Genomic DNA, 12,671 nt, shown 5'->3' on the forward strand with positions numbered 1-12,671 from the left:
GAATCCTAGCTCCCGGACCAGGGATTGAACCTGCACCCTTTGCATTGGAAGCGTGGAGTCTTAACCACTGGACCACCAGGGAAGTCCCCTTGGTGTCGTTGGAAGCCACCAAGTTGGCGGTGACTTGTCACAGCACTCACAGGAAACTAAGAGCGCCCCCAGCTGCGCCCAACTGGCCCCTGCCTGCCGTCTTGCCACAGGGGTCTCTCGTGGCTCTGCCCAGCACTTACCAGTTTGGTCTCTCAACGTGTCTGTGAGCGACTACAGAGCTTTCTCTGCTTTTCAAGACTGCACCATCCCTCCCCAAAGCCTCAAGCACTAGCTCATACCCCGTAGGCACTGAACAAATGCTGGTCAAATGTAAGTAAAGGGGTGTCTTTATTTACAGCTGTTGAGAGGAGCAGGCTTCTGACAGCAGTAACTGCTGGTTTCCCCGTGGCTGCAGTGCCCATCAGAAGTGGGGATCAGCTGGCACATTGGCTGAAGCAGAGGGGTGCTAGGCCTCCCACTGAGGTGGGAGACGGCTCTGACCATCTGTGGCGGCCAGGAGGAGGCCTGCTGAAAGCCAAGCTGACCCGATCCCTGGGGGCAACAAATAGGGGAGGATTTCTCTGGGCCCGCCTGGGGCTACTCTGGCCTCCTGGGCTCTGACAGGGGCGGCACTGAGCTCCTGGGCCTGCAGACAGCATCGGCTTGGAAAAGACCAGCTGCCACACTTTGCGGCAGGGGAAATGTCGGTCCAGAGAGGGAAAGTGACTTGCTCGAGCTCACACAGCAATTTGAGTCTGGAAACAAGTTTGATGAGTCCTGTCCAGGCTGCCTCCAGGAGACTGGGGATCTGGGTGTGTGAGCCTGGCCTCTCTCCAGGTGGCACGGTCTCGGGGCCGGCAGGCCGGCGGGGAGCCGGGCTCGGGGCAGCCTCACTTGAGGTTGTGCTGGCTCTCACGGTGCCGTCGCAGGTCCACTTTGCGCTGGAAGCCCTTGGCGCACAGCTCACAGCTGAAAGGTTTGAAGCCTGTGTGCTTCCGGCTGTGGGTGATGAGGTTGGAGCTCTGGCTGAAGGCCTTCCCACACACCTGGCACTTGTGTGGCTTCTCACCTGCGGGGCAGCAGAGACAGGGTCAGGATCGCCCGGGGCCAGGTGCCCTGCATTTGTTCTCTGGGACTTTATTATGTTTAATCTCACATTTGCTTTTGAAAATTATTAGAAAAGGGCGGCAAGAAAAAGTCTGACCACCCACCCCTTCCAGGGAATTGTATTCCAGTTTTAGGGGTAGGGACCGGGTCCACTTTGTTTATCAATGGAGCCCAGCACCTGGCCTGGGGCTCTGCACAAAAGAGGCACTGGCTAACAGCTGATGAATGAATGACTGGGGGGATGGATGAATGGAGATGCGAATGAACGGATGGCTGGAGGGGTGAATGGATGATAGAAGGAATGGATGACAGGCTCTGGGAGGAATGAATGAGTGGAGGAACGAATGCATGGTGGGAGGGATGAATGAATGATAGAATGGGAAATAGAGCGAATGTGGAAGTGAACTGGGGAATGAATGGATGACAATGGGGAAAGGATGAGGGGAGGAATGAATGAATGAGTATCTGGAGGGATGAATGAATGACAAATGGGGAATGAATGAGTGGAGGAAGGAATGACGGCGGCAGGAGGAACTCGCCTGCCGCTCTCTCTTCTACCCATGGGTCACAGTGCTGACACTTTGCTCTCTCCTTCCGGTACTTTTTCTGTGCATTTTCTTTCCTTTAAGCAGCACAGCGTCCAGCCCTCCTGTCGGAGGGGAGCAGCCTTCCCTGTCAGCCTGACACCTGTCCGCCCTTCTGCCAGCCAGGTCCTAAGGCCTGGACCTTCGAACAGTGATCGGCGGGGATGCTCAGAGGTTCGGCCTAGGCCCTGGGGGTCGCTTGGAGGGGCTGGGGGGCCCCGGGCGGGTGAGGGGCCGTGGGGCCGAGCGGAGCCCAGGCCTCACCAGTGTGGATGTAGGTGTGCTTCTTCATGTCAGACTTCTGGTGGAAGCGCTTGCCGCAGAACTGGCAGGGGTAGGGCCGTGTGTCCGAGTGGATGAGCAGGTGTGTGGACAGGGTGGACGAGCGCTTGAAGGCCTCGCCGCACATCCGGCACTCGAAGCTGCGCTCCTGCCGGAGGAAACGAGGCCCCGGGGGGTCAGGTGGGGCCTCGCGGCCCGGGGCTGCCAAGCTGGGCGCAGGACTGGACCCGGCCGGGATCCCCTGAGGAACAGGACACTCCGTTGGGGTGGCCTCGAGGAGCAAGACGCAGGGGGCCCCCCATTCCTGCCCCTCCCAGGAGTGGCCGAGGCCTGGCGGCCTGGCGTGTCCTGCTGGGGAATCCTCCCTTGTGGTTTGCTTAAGAGTCTGAATTCTGGGGGCCCCGACTCTGGCTTCTGCCTCTTACTCGCCATGTGACCTCAGGCAAGTCATTTAACCTCCCTGAGACTCAGTTTCCTCATCTCTACATTGGACTAGTGAGTAGTGACCTCAAAGGGTCATTGGGAGGATGGGAGGTCGAGAACTGAGCCGGCAGCTGGCATGACTGTGGACGTGATCACAAAGGGACGCTGTCACCATCCTGGCCTGTTTCTCCACCTGCACTTTCAGATCTACCCAGGTGTTAGCCCTCAGGTCAGTTTCAGGCGCTTTCCCTGGAATGGGATTCTGAAGAAGGGATCTTGGCATCAGGCAGGGCTAAATGGATGAGATGAGCATTTAAATCTGACTCCCGGATTCTAAGAGTCAAGGGCCTCAAAGGTGAGAAATCTGCCCTGAGCGCCCAGAAGGCGGGGTCGTTCCTCAGTGTCCCAGACACCCACCTGAAATCCCACCCAAGCCCCTAGCCTCTTCCAGTTGCACGCAGGGCCAGCCTGGTCCATCAGGGACTGTTAAGGGCAGGTGATGGGCACCCAGATCAAGGAGGCAGATGATAAGGGGTCCCAATCTGTCACTCTCAGAGGCATGGAGAGAGACCCACCCCAAGCGCCCTAGGATTCCTGGGGAGAGCACCGGGGCTCGGGTACTCGGCCAGCTGCCCACCTGGGAGTGGACGTGTGTGTGCTGTTCCAGGCTCACAGAGTGGCCGAAGGTTTTCCCGCAGACGTTGCAGGCGAAGGGCCGGGTCCCGCTGTGGGAGCGGCGGGCATGCACTTCCAGCCCATGAGGGGTGGAGAACACCTGCGGGTGGGGGCAGAGGGTGAGGCCCGGGGGCTGCGGAGGGGAGAGGGTGCCCAGCTCGGCCATAGGTGGACATACAGAGGAGGGAGCAATCCCGCGAGCACTGGATTGCTGACTGCTGGCATGTGCTGTGCGTCCTGGGAAGGTCTCTTTGCCTGTCTGTGTCTGGCTTTCCTGGCTATAGAATGGCGTGGGAGGGGGGGTCTGGAAGGCCCCTTCTGGCCCTGTCTGGAGGCTGAATTGCCTGGTGGTTAAGAAGCGGGAGTTGGGCAGAGCCAGGTGGGAATGGTGATTCTGATATCTACTTGCTGTGTGTTCTGGGCAAGTGATTCAACCTTTCTGAACTTGAGCCCTTCGTCCACCTCCTGGAGTTCATGCACGTCGAGTGCTTAGCACAGGGCCTAACACACGGTCAGGGCTCAGAGTGATGACGAAGACGAACACTGTGAATTCTTGATCCCCAGAGGACCCGAGTCACAGCACAGGGGGTGCCCAGCTATGGACACTCGTGGCTGCCAGGGTGCTGCGGAGGGGGTGCGAGCGGGGCCCAGCCACCCACCTTGCTGCATTTGATGCAGTGGTACGCGTCCATCCCCGGGGAATAGTGGAGGCTGAAGTCCAAAGGTGGCTCGGCGCTGGGCACCAGAGGGCTGCCATACAGGCTGACGGAGCGCTCCAGGAAGGCAGACTGCATGGTGGAGGGGGCCTGCCGGTAGCTGTGGCCGTAGGAGGAAGCCAGGGTGTCCCAGGAGAAGCTGGGCTTGTAGAACGGGGGTGAGTCAGAGGAGGGCGAGTCCCCATCCTGGGGTCGGGACGTCACAGCAGGTCCTTCTGTGGAGGGTGGGATGCTCATCTAGTGGTGATGCTAAGAACAGGGTGCCCGCTCCCCGCCACCCTCCACCATGACCCCATGCGGAGGCTTTGGTGTGCAGCCCAAATTATTTACTGCTGGTGCTCACTGTGACTCCTTGAATTTTCAGTCTAGAAACGCATCCCAACCCCTGCAGAGCGCCCACCTCACCCACTGTGTGGGCCTGCCCACCACACGGGAGTTCTCATCTGGGAATAAGCTCGCTGTCCTGGAGGGATCCAAGCAGAAGCCAGAGAGCCCGGACTGTCGACCCTTCCTGACTCCACAGCTCCAAGGGACCTTGCTTCCTCAAGCCTGTCCACCCTCTAAGTCCCCTTGCGCCCGCTGGGGAGAGGCGGGGGCCCTGGGCTGGGCACCTGGGCCAGAGGCCAGCCGGGTCATCGAGCTCTGCTCCAGCTCCAGCTGCGGCTCCCGTTTGAGGTCCGTCCAGTCCAGGCGCTGGTTTGGGAACAGGGAGCTGAGGACGGGGCTGATGCTCGGTACCTGGTCCCTGGCCACTGTGGGGGAGACAAGACAGTCAGACTTTAGCTCTGCTTAGAGGTCTGGTAAGAGTAGTGGGGTGGGGGGACACCAGAGAGACCCACTGTGGCTGCTCCTGGAGACTCACACATAGGGGCTTCTACCCAGGATGCTGGGAGCAGGGCGGAGACCAGGAGGAGCCCCCCCACCCCCTGGAGAGCTCCATTTTTCCAAGCACCCAACTTCAGCTCTGGATCAGCCCTCCGATCACAAATCACATGTCAGCTGCTGAGGACCAGATCCAATCAGGATGCGGTCATCACTCCCTTTGGGTGAGAAGAGATGGTGCAGCCATCCATTCATTCATTCATTCAACCAGCATTTACTGAGCTCCTCCTGATTCCAGACTTGGAAGAGCGGCTACTTCCGGATGGGATGTTCCTGCCTCCCCCTCTCACGGGGCAGGGAGGCCAGCGGGTGTGGCCTCGGACCAGCCTGGGCTCTGACTCACCAGGGCCAAGGGCCGGCGGCCAGAGCAGCTCATCCTCCCGGGCGCGGGGCTGGTGGTAGGTGTGAGCCTTCTTGCTCTTCACCAGGAAGGAGCGTGGCATTGTCAGTGGGTGCCCCACACCTACCAGGAGAGAGGGTAAGAAGGGTTAGGGGGGACAAGAGGAAAATGCTCCTTTACGTTTCAGGGCCTCCTCCTAAAATCAGAACCTGTTGACGTGGATTGGATGAGTGTGCCTGCGTGTTCAGTCACTAAATCGTGTCCGACTCTTTGCAATCCCGTGGTCGCCCCTCAGGGTCCTCTGTCCATGGGATTTCCCAGGCAAGAATATGGGAGTGCATTTCCACTTCCTCCTCCAGTGGATCTTCCCAACCCAGGGATTGAACCCGTGTCTCCTTCATTGGCAGGCGGGCTCTTTACCTCTGAGACAGCAGGGAAGCCTCTTAAAGGGGCTTGAACAGTGTCCCCTTAAAGTTCGTGTCCACCTGGAACCTGTGACTGTGACCTTGCTTGAAGATAGGGTCTTTGTAGATGCAATCAAGTGAAGCTGAGGTCACACTGGGTTCGGTGAAACCCTAGATTCAATATGATTCGTGTCCTTCTAAGAAGAAGGAAATTTGGACACATGACCCAGACACGCACAGGAAGAAGGCTGCGTGAAGACGGAGGCAGAGGTTGGAGGGATGAAACCCCAAGCCAAGGATGACTGGCCACCACCAGAAGCTAGGAGGTCTGAAACAGACCATTCCTCAGAACATCCAGAAGGAGCTGATTTTGCCGACATTGACTTTGGATTTCTAGACCCCAGAACCCTGAAATAATCCACTCCTGTGTGTTAAGCCACCTGGTTTGTGAGTTTTGCTTTAATATTTATTTGTATTGATTTAGTTACTTCCCTGGTAGCTCAGATAGTAGAGCGTCTGCCTATAATGTGGGAGACCTGGGTTCGATCCCTGGGTCAGGAAGATCCCCTGGAGAAGGCAATGGCAACCCACTCCAGTACTCTTGCCTGGAAAATCCCATGGACGGAGGAGCGTGGTGGGCTGCAGTCCATGGGGTCACAAACAGTCGGACACGACTGAGCGATGTGACTTCACGTCAGTTGGCTGCACCAGGCCTCAGCTGCAGCTTGCGGGATCTTTGATATTCAGTTGTGGCATTCCGGACCCAGTTCCCTGACCAGGGATCGAACCCAGGCCCCCTGAACTGGTAGTGCTGAGTCTCAGTCACTGAACCACCGGGGAAGTTCTGGTGTTTCGTTACGGCAGCTACAAAGCCTAACGCCCCTCACTGCTCTCTGGCTGGGAAACCAGTACACTCCCTTCTAGAAGATCCCAGACCAGATTGCTCCTGCCGCATATCGAGTTGCGCTAGGAAGAGAGAATGAAGGCCAGGGGTACCTCCGTTTGTGACCCACTGTGGACCCTGCGCCCAGAAAACTGCTTCCACATCCCACTGGGGTCTGCATTCAGAGACTGTGGAAACTTGCTTTCTGAGCTCGGGTTTGGGAGTCAGATGCTCGTAGGCTAGAATCTCATAACCCATAACCTCTCTGGACCTGTTATCTTTTCTGTAAGGTGGGGCCTCCGGGTTCCCGGCGAGCCCACTGTATGCACTCAATGCCTATCAGAGGGGAGCCTGGCAGGTGGGCTGCAACGGGGGAGGCCACATCGATTGCAAAACCCGCACGATCATGTGAGTCGAGAGCTGATGCCGCCCTTGTCCGCCGCCCAGCCCAGAGCCTGCTCCCCAGGGAAGGAGGGACCTTTTCTCTCTCCCTGTGGGTGGAGGGGATGGTTGGAGTTGTGTGCGGGGTTCAAGGCCCAACGCTGGAGGCCTGAGGTCATTTTGTGCACACAGAGGAAGAAGTCAGTGTCCACCAAGTCCGGGGACTGAGCACTGGGCAGCCCAGGCCCAGCACTCAGCCCGTGGGTCAGTGGCCGGGGCAGGGGCAGAGCCAGGCTAGCCTGACTGTCCGGTCTTCCTGGCTTCGGGTGCAGAGCCCTCTGGGGCACAGAGCAGCTCCGGCCCCTGCCCCCCACGTGTTTCACCTCCCAGATCCCAGCCATCAGGGTCTCCTGAGGGCTCCCGGAAGACAGAGCATCATCATGTGGTCTTCCATCTACCCCACCCCCAGGCCCGCGTGGGCAGAAGTTGGGAGGCATTATTCAGTCACTGCTGGTCTGACAGCGGCTCTGCTTGGGCCTGGAGGAGGAGTCACGCTGGGCAAGGCTGCGGGCGTGATAGGGCCAAGCGCGGGAAAAAGAGCGCGGGAAACAGCTCGCAGGGAGCTCCAAACAGCAGCAAGGCTCTGGGCGATAAGGCCGTGGTCCGGGTGGGGGGCTGGGAGCCGGCAGATTAGAGGGTGCTTGGAGCCCTGCCTGGGGAGTCGTCCCCATCACCCCTTCCCCAAGGGGACGATCCAGAGCAGGCACCAACCGTGCCCAGCCCACCTACCCCTCTGGGAGCAGCAGGAGTCTGGGCCTTGGCCGGTCCGCCCTAGGGGCCAGGCTCAGGCCCAGCCCCACCTTAATGGAAGCCTCAGTGTCCAGATCTGCTGAATGGGGACCACAAACCAACCTCCTGGGGCTGCTGGGCTGAAAAAGGACCGTTAATTATTCCAAGCGTGTAAGGGGCCCGGCGTGGTGCCTGGGGGGCCTTGGCCCGCGGAGCAGAGGCTTGGTGGGGGCGGGCACCACGTGGTCCTGGCGGGTCAGGTGGCATCCCCCATGCCTGGGCTGAAGCCAGCAGGCATGGTTGGGCGTGAGCCCTGATTGGGAGCCAGACATGCGCCAAGCCCCTCCCCTCTGGGCCCTGAAATGAGGGGGTGGGACCTGAAGGCCTCCGGGGTCCTGTCCAGCTGTCAGATTTTGACCTCAAAGGCAGGGCCGGCCTGCCGTCTTCCCCAGGCTGTGGGGCAGCCGCGGCCGCCTTATCTTCCAGAGACAGTCTTCTTCCTCCTGCCTCCCTGTCTCCCTCCACTCAGGGCTCCCCACACCCCCTCTTCCTTCCCCCTTCTAACTCTTGGCTTCGGGAGCACCCCCCTCCCTGCCCCCAGAGGAGGCCAGACACCTCTACACTCTGGGGGCAGGCTGGAGGGGCTGGTTCCCCTCGCCTTTTGTTCTGGGGGGAGCCTCCAAGACCGTGTCTTTCAATCAAAAGATGATTAAAAAAAAACAAAAACATAGCATTTTATTAGTCGATCGACTAGAACCAGAGATGCTGTTAGAGCCGCTGAGCTAGAATACAGGGGCCTACTTCTTGCAGCCTCATTCCCATAAGCCTGGCCTGTGAGCTGAGTAGCTATGACCCCATTTTACAGAGAAAGAGTTGAGGCTTAGAGACTGGCTCAGGGTCCCAGAGCAAGGTGCAGCTGGACTCGAGGTCCACCTCCCAGGCCTCCGTGCTCTTGGCCATCAGACCACAGGGTGGTCACTGTTTCAGGACAGAGGGAACTGAGCTGACAAGCCAAGGAGGAAACCCGGACAGCGTGGGGTCATCGACTCTGACCCCCACCAGGCGAGGGAGGCACTGATCATTGTCGCGGGTCACAGGGGGCCGCCCAAGGCTGACAGAGCCACGTGGCTGGTCCAGGGCCTCGCAGCAGGGCCGGGCCCATTGTTCCTGCCCTGCAGGGCTTGGACTCTTGGCCCCGCGATCTGCTGGACTGAAGATCGCCTTCCTGGAGCAGGGAGGGGAAGGCTCCCTGGAGGGGCAAGAGTGGGGATGGGGGGGAGTCAAATTCTCTATCTTTGGTCTTTTTAGGAACCCAGCCGGGCCCACGTGGGTTCATGAGGAGTCTGGGGTGGAGAGGCTGGCAAGAGAACAGACTTCTTTTAGGAAGCTTCCAGGACCACTTGGGCTCAACCCGAGGAGACCCTCGAGGTCAGCTGATGGGAATTCAGGTGGCAACACAAGGGCACTTCTGGGATTTGGGGGCACTTAAAGGGAGCAAGGGGGTCCCCATTTCTGGGGTTCCCCGGATGGAGGAAGGCTTCTCGAGGCCTACTCTAGCGGTACCCCACTGCCCACCGCCTCCCCCGCCCTCCCTAGAACATTCTCTCCGCTAAGCCCGGCACAGTGACATTGGCACAGCCAAGCCCACAGCTGAGCCATCAAGCTCTCCGTGGGGCCAAATGCACCCAGAGAACTTCCTTCTGGCCTCTGTGAGCTGAGTTAAAAAAAAAAACAAAACAGGAACCAATTACCTATACTATAGTTAATTAACAACCACACCGTTTTGATTCACACGAACCTGTTCTGAGAAAGAACTAAGAGCAGAGATTGTGAAAGAAGACCAAGATTTCTTCATAAAGCAGAGGCCTTGATGGTATCGGGGCCTCCGGAAAGAGCCTCGTTGTTAATATCTCTTCAGAAAGCCCCAGTCCTGATAGAGGGTCCCCCCCCCGGCCCTGGCCCCAAGTCAGAATCTCGGCCAGTGCTTCTGAAGGGGGGCAGCCCTGCACCCCGACTTCCACATGGAGCCAGAGCAGCTGGCCTGGGGTTTCCACCCAAGGCACCTCCTGTGCGGCCGAATCGAATCGGGTTCTGTGACCTTGAACTTGACCCCGTCTGCCGCCAACCTGGGGCTTGGTTTTCCTATCTCTCAAAAGGACGGTTGGACTAAGAGATTTCTAAACTTCCCTTTCGCTCTAAAATCCCATGCTGGGGTTCGTTGTCTCTGAGCGCGGGTCTGACCCACCTTGACTGAGAAACTCATCACTCGGGTTCCCTTTTTGGGAGGGTTGAGAAAGCCTCCGTTGTTTCTCAGCGTCTGCTAGGAGGGACCCCTGGACTTCCTTTATGTCTGAAGACATGACTCAAGGGGAAACAAACAAACAAACAAACAAGCCACTCGTTCCATGTAGGAGGCAGGGGGCGTGAGTCCTGGTCCCTCTCGGGGCCCCAGCAGAGAGTGGTCATTAGTTCTACGGGAAATTTGGAAGGATCTCAAAAACCTCTTTGTAAGTTCAGAGAATGTAATGTCAAAAAGGATCCCTGGTGTTCCAGTAGCTAAGACTAAGAGCTCCCAATGCAGGAGGCCCGGGTTTGATCCCTGGTCGGGGAACTAGATCCCACATGCTGCAACCCAACACAGCCAAATTAAAGAAAAAAAAAAAAAAAAAAGAATGGATGAATCCACCTCTGGGTATATACCCCGAAGAATTGCAAGCAGGGATTTGAACAGATACCTGTACCCCCATGTTCATAGCAGCGTTATTTACAATAGCCAAAAAAGGCGGAAACAACCCAGATGCCCATTCATGGATGAATGGATAAACGAAATGCAGTCTAGACATAGAAAGGGAATATTATTCAGTCTCCAAAAGAAAGGGGATACTGACCTATGCTACAGCACAGATGAACAATGAGGTCATCATACTACTTGAAATTAAGTCAGACACAGAAAGACAAATGCTGTGTGATTCTACTTATGTGAGTTACTTAGAGTAGTCCAGTTCAGAGACAGAAAGTAGCAGGGTCGGGGCAGAGGCTGGGGGGAGGGAAAAACGGGGAGTACCTGTGCAGTGGGTAAGAGTTTCGGTTTTTTGCAAGATGCAAAACGTTCTGTAAGTGGCCAGTGGTGGCCAGTGGTGGCCATGGCACCACAAGGTGAGTGCACCGAACGCCGCTGAGCCGGCCAGTCCAAAGATGGCTCAAACGGCCAGCTTCACGTTACGTGTCATTTACCTCAATAAAAACCAAAGGGACTGAGCAAAACATTTCCCCAGCACCTCTACATGAGAGACTAAGCAGCTCCATGGATTTGAATTCCTTGAAACAAAGGAACAAAAACCCCTTTAAGACTGAGGAGGGGTCAAGTTTTCTCTTGTTTCTGAAAAGGGTTGAGAGGTTGTGTCACAGTGAAGCATCGCATATGATCAGGCTGGTTTTCCCGGGTTGGGGAGGAGGGCTGGCGATCTGACTCCTAAGACTCTCCAGTTGAACCCTCTACCCCACCCCACTATCCTGACAGCCTGAAGGGAATGCTCTGCCCTGGTTTTGAGTGGCTCCATCAGTCAAACCTAACCAGGTAGAGCTCTCTGGTGGTCCCCAAGAACTTTCTGCTGAGAAACTGATATTCTGACCCCTAAAACTTTTTTTTTTATTTTGGCTGCTTAACTTGCCAGATCTTAGTTCCCCAACCAGGGATGTGATCGAACCCGTGCCCCCTGTAATGGAAGCATGGAGTGCTAAGCACTGGACCTCCAGGGAACCCCCTCTGCCCACCAAATCTGAGTTGGAAGAAACCTCACACGTCTTATGCAAAGAATCCTTTCCAAACCACCTCTGAGGACCAGAAACTTGCCCCTTCACTAAGACTGAAATCTTTTTTTTAAATGAAATTTTATTGGAGTATAGTTGCTTTGGGGGGCGATGGGAGCCATGCTGCAGAGCATGTGAGATCTTGGTTCCCCGACCAGGGATTGAACCAGTGTGCCCACGCACTGAAGACTGGAGTTTAACCACTGCTGGGGAAGTCCCTGAAATCTTCTACCCATTGTTCACTAAGAAACGTGTAGGGGGTGAGCCCACGTGGGCAGGTGCAACTCGCCTGGCTTCCAGGTTAATTCGTGCACCCCTCCCCACCACGGTATCTCATGAACACCGTGGACGTTCTTCCCAGAAAAATGTACACAGGCATATATCCACAGTGATTCTGTGCACTGCCCCCCTTAACAAGCCCCAGTTTAGAGCGAGTGCCTCTCCCCATGCAGATTCTGTCTTGGCTTTTCCATCAAAATTAGGTAGAAGAGGCTGAGGCACCATCTCTCCCCGTGTCTTGTTCCTGGAGGCAGGGTGGTGGGGGGGGGGTGGTACAGTGGAGATGGCAGCCTCCCCCTCCCCTGAGGGGCTCCGATGAAAAGAGCCTCCCTCTCCAAGTGAACCCTCTCCCGGGATCTTTGATGAAAGTTGCCTGGGACTCTGGGTGCTGAAGCTTTGCTGAAAGTTGCCTGGGACTCTGGATGCTGAAGCTAGGACTCCGTTCAGAGTCCTCAATCCCACACTCTCTCATTTCACAGCCAAGAAAGGCTCAGAGTATCCTGGGGACAGACCCAGTCCGAGCCCACAGGTGGTGGACAGCGCGGGGCACCTCCACGTGTGACTCGCCTCGCCTGTCCGGGTCCCTGGGAGAGCTGAGGTGTTGGGTATGACACTGTGCAGGCAGGTGACCTCTGTCAGCCTAAAATCAAATCTTCAAAGGGTGTTCATGGGACTTCCCTGGTGGTCCAGCAGTTAAGACGCCGAGCTTCCGCTGGTTCGGGTTCGGGTTCTATCCCTGGTCGGGGAAACTTAGGGCCAAACCAGCAAACAACAACAAAAACATCCCCGGTGTTCACGCACAGTTGGAGGAAGGTAATTCCTACCAGGTGCGCGGGCTGGAAGCATCTCAGCTAAGACTGCTTCCTTGCCATCTCTTCTCCTCTGGGCTCAAGAGCTGAAAGCCACATTCCACAAAAGAGATTTTTTCCAGCCCACCTTAGTCTTCCGAGGGCTGCCAAAGGGACTAGGTAACCTATTTGGAAACAATCTAAGTGAGATACGCAAATTTCAAAAGGAGAGGCAGGGGCTTCTCCGCACTCACCTGTCCAGAGCCGGTCTGCGGGAAGAACCTGGCTGCGTCTCTCT

At 56.9% G+C, this 12,671-nt stretch overlaps 1 protein-coding gene across 1 annotated transcript; it reads right to left on the reverse strand.

Moving 5' to 3' along the window:
* Positions 1-920: 920 nt before the first annotated feature.
* Positions 921-12,665, reverse strand: GFI1B (growth factor independent 1B transcription repressor). The gene is made up of 7 exons (XM_010856766.1): positions 12,628-12,665; positions 5,043-5,162; positions 4,429-4,569; positions 3,761-4,032; positions 3,064-3,201; positions 1,986-2,151; positions 921-1,099 (listed from the first exon to the last, which is right to left on the reverse strand). Exons 2-7 carry the CDS (start codon positions 5,140-5,142, stop codon positions 921-923), a joined length of 996 nt encoding a protein of 331 aa, XP_010855068.1. The 5' UTR covers positions 5,143-5,162; positions 12,628-12,665.
* Positions 12,666-12,671: the final 6 nt, after the last annotated feature.

The sequence above is a fragment of the Bison bison genome, unplaced genomic scaffold (genome assembly GCF_000754665.1).
Source record: "Bison bison bison isolate TAMUID 2011002044 unplaced genomic scaffold, Bison_UMD1.0 scf7180017864375, whole genome shotgun sequence".
NCBI classification, from domain to species: domain Eukaryota; kingdom Metazoa; phylum Chordata; class Mammalia; order Artiodactyla; family Bovidae; genus Bison; species Bison bison.

Coding starts and splice junctions, on each gene's coding strand:
- GFI1B (XM_010856766.1), bottom strand. CDS start 5,142: ATGCCACGCTCCTTCCTGGTGAAGAGCAAGAAGGCTCACACCTACCAC. Junction 4,570..5,042: donor GCCGCCGGCCCTTGGCCCTG/GTGAGTCAGAGC, acceptor TCTCCCCCACAG/TGGCCAGGGACCAGGTACCG. Junction 1,100..1,985: donor GCACACCTACATCCACACTG/GTGAGGCCTGGG, acceptor GCTGCCCCGCAG/GTGAGAAGCCACACAAGTGC.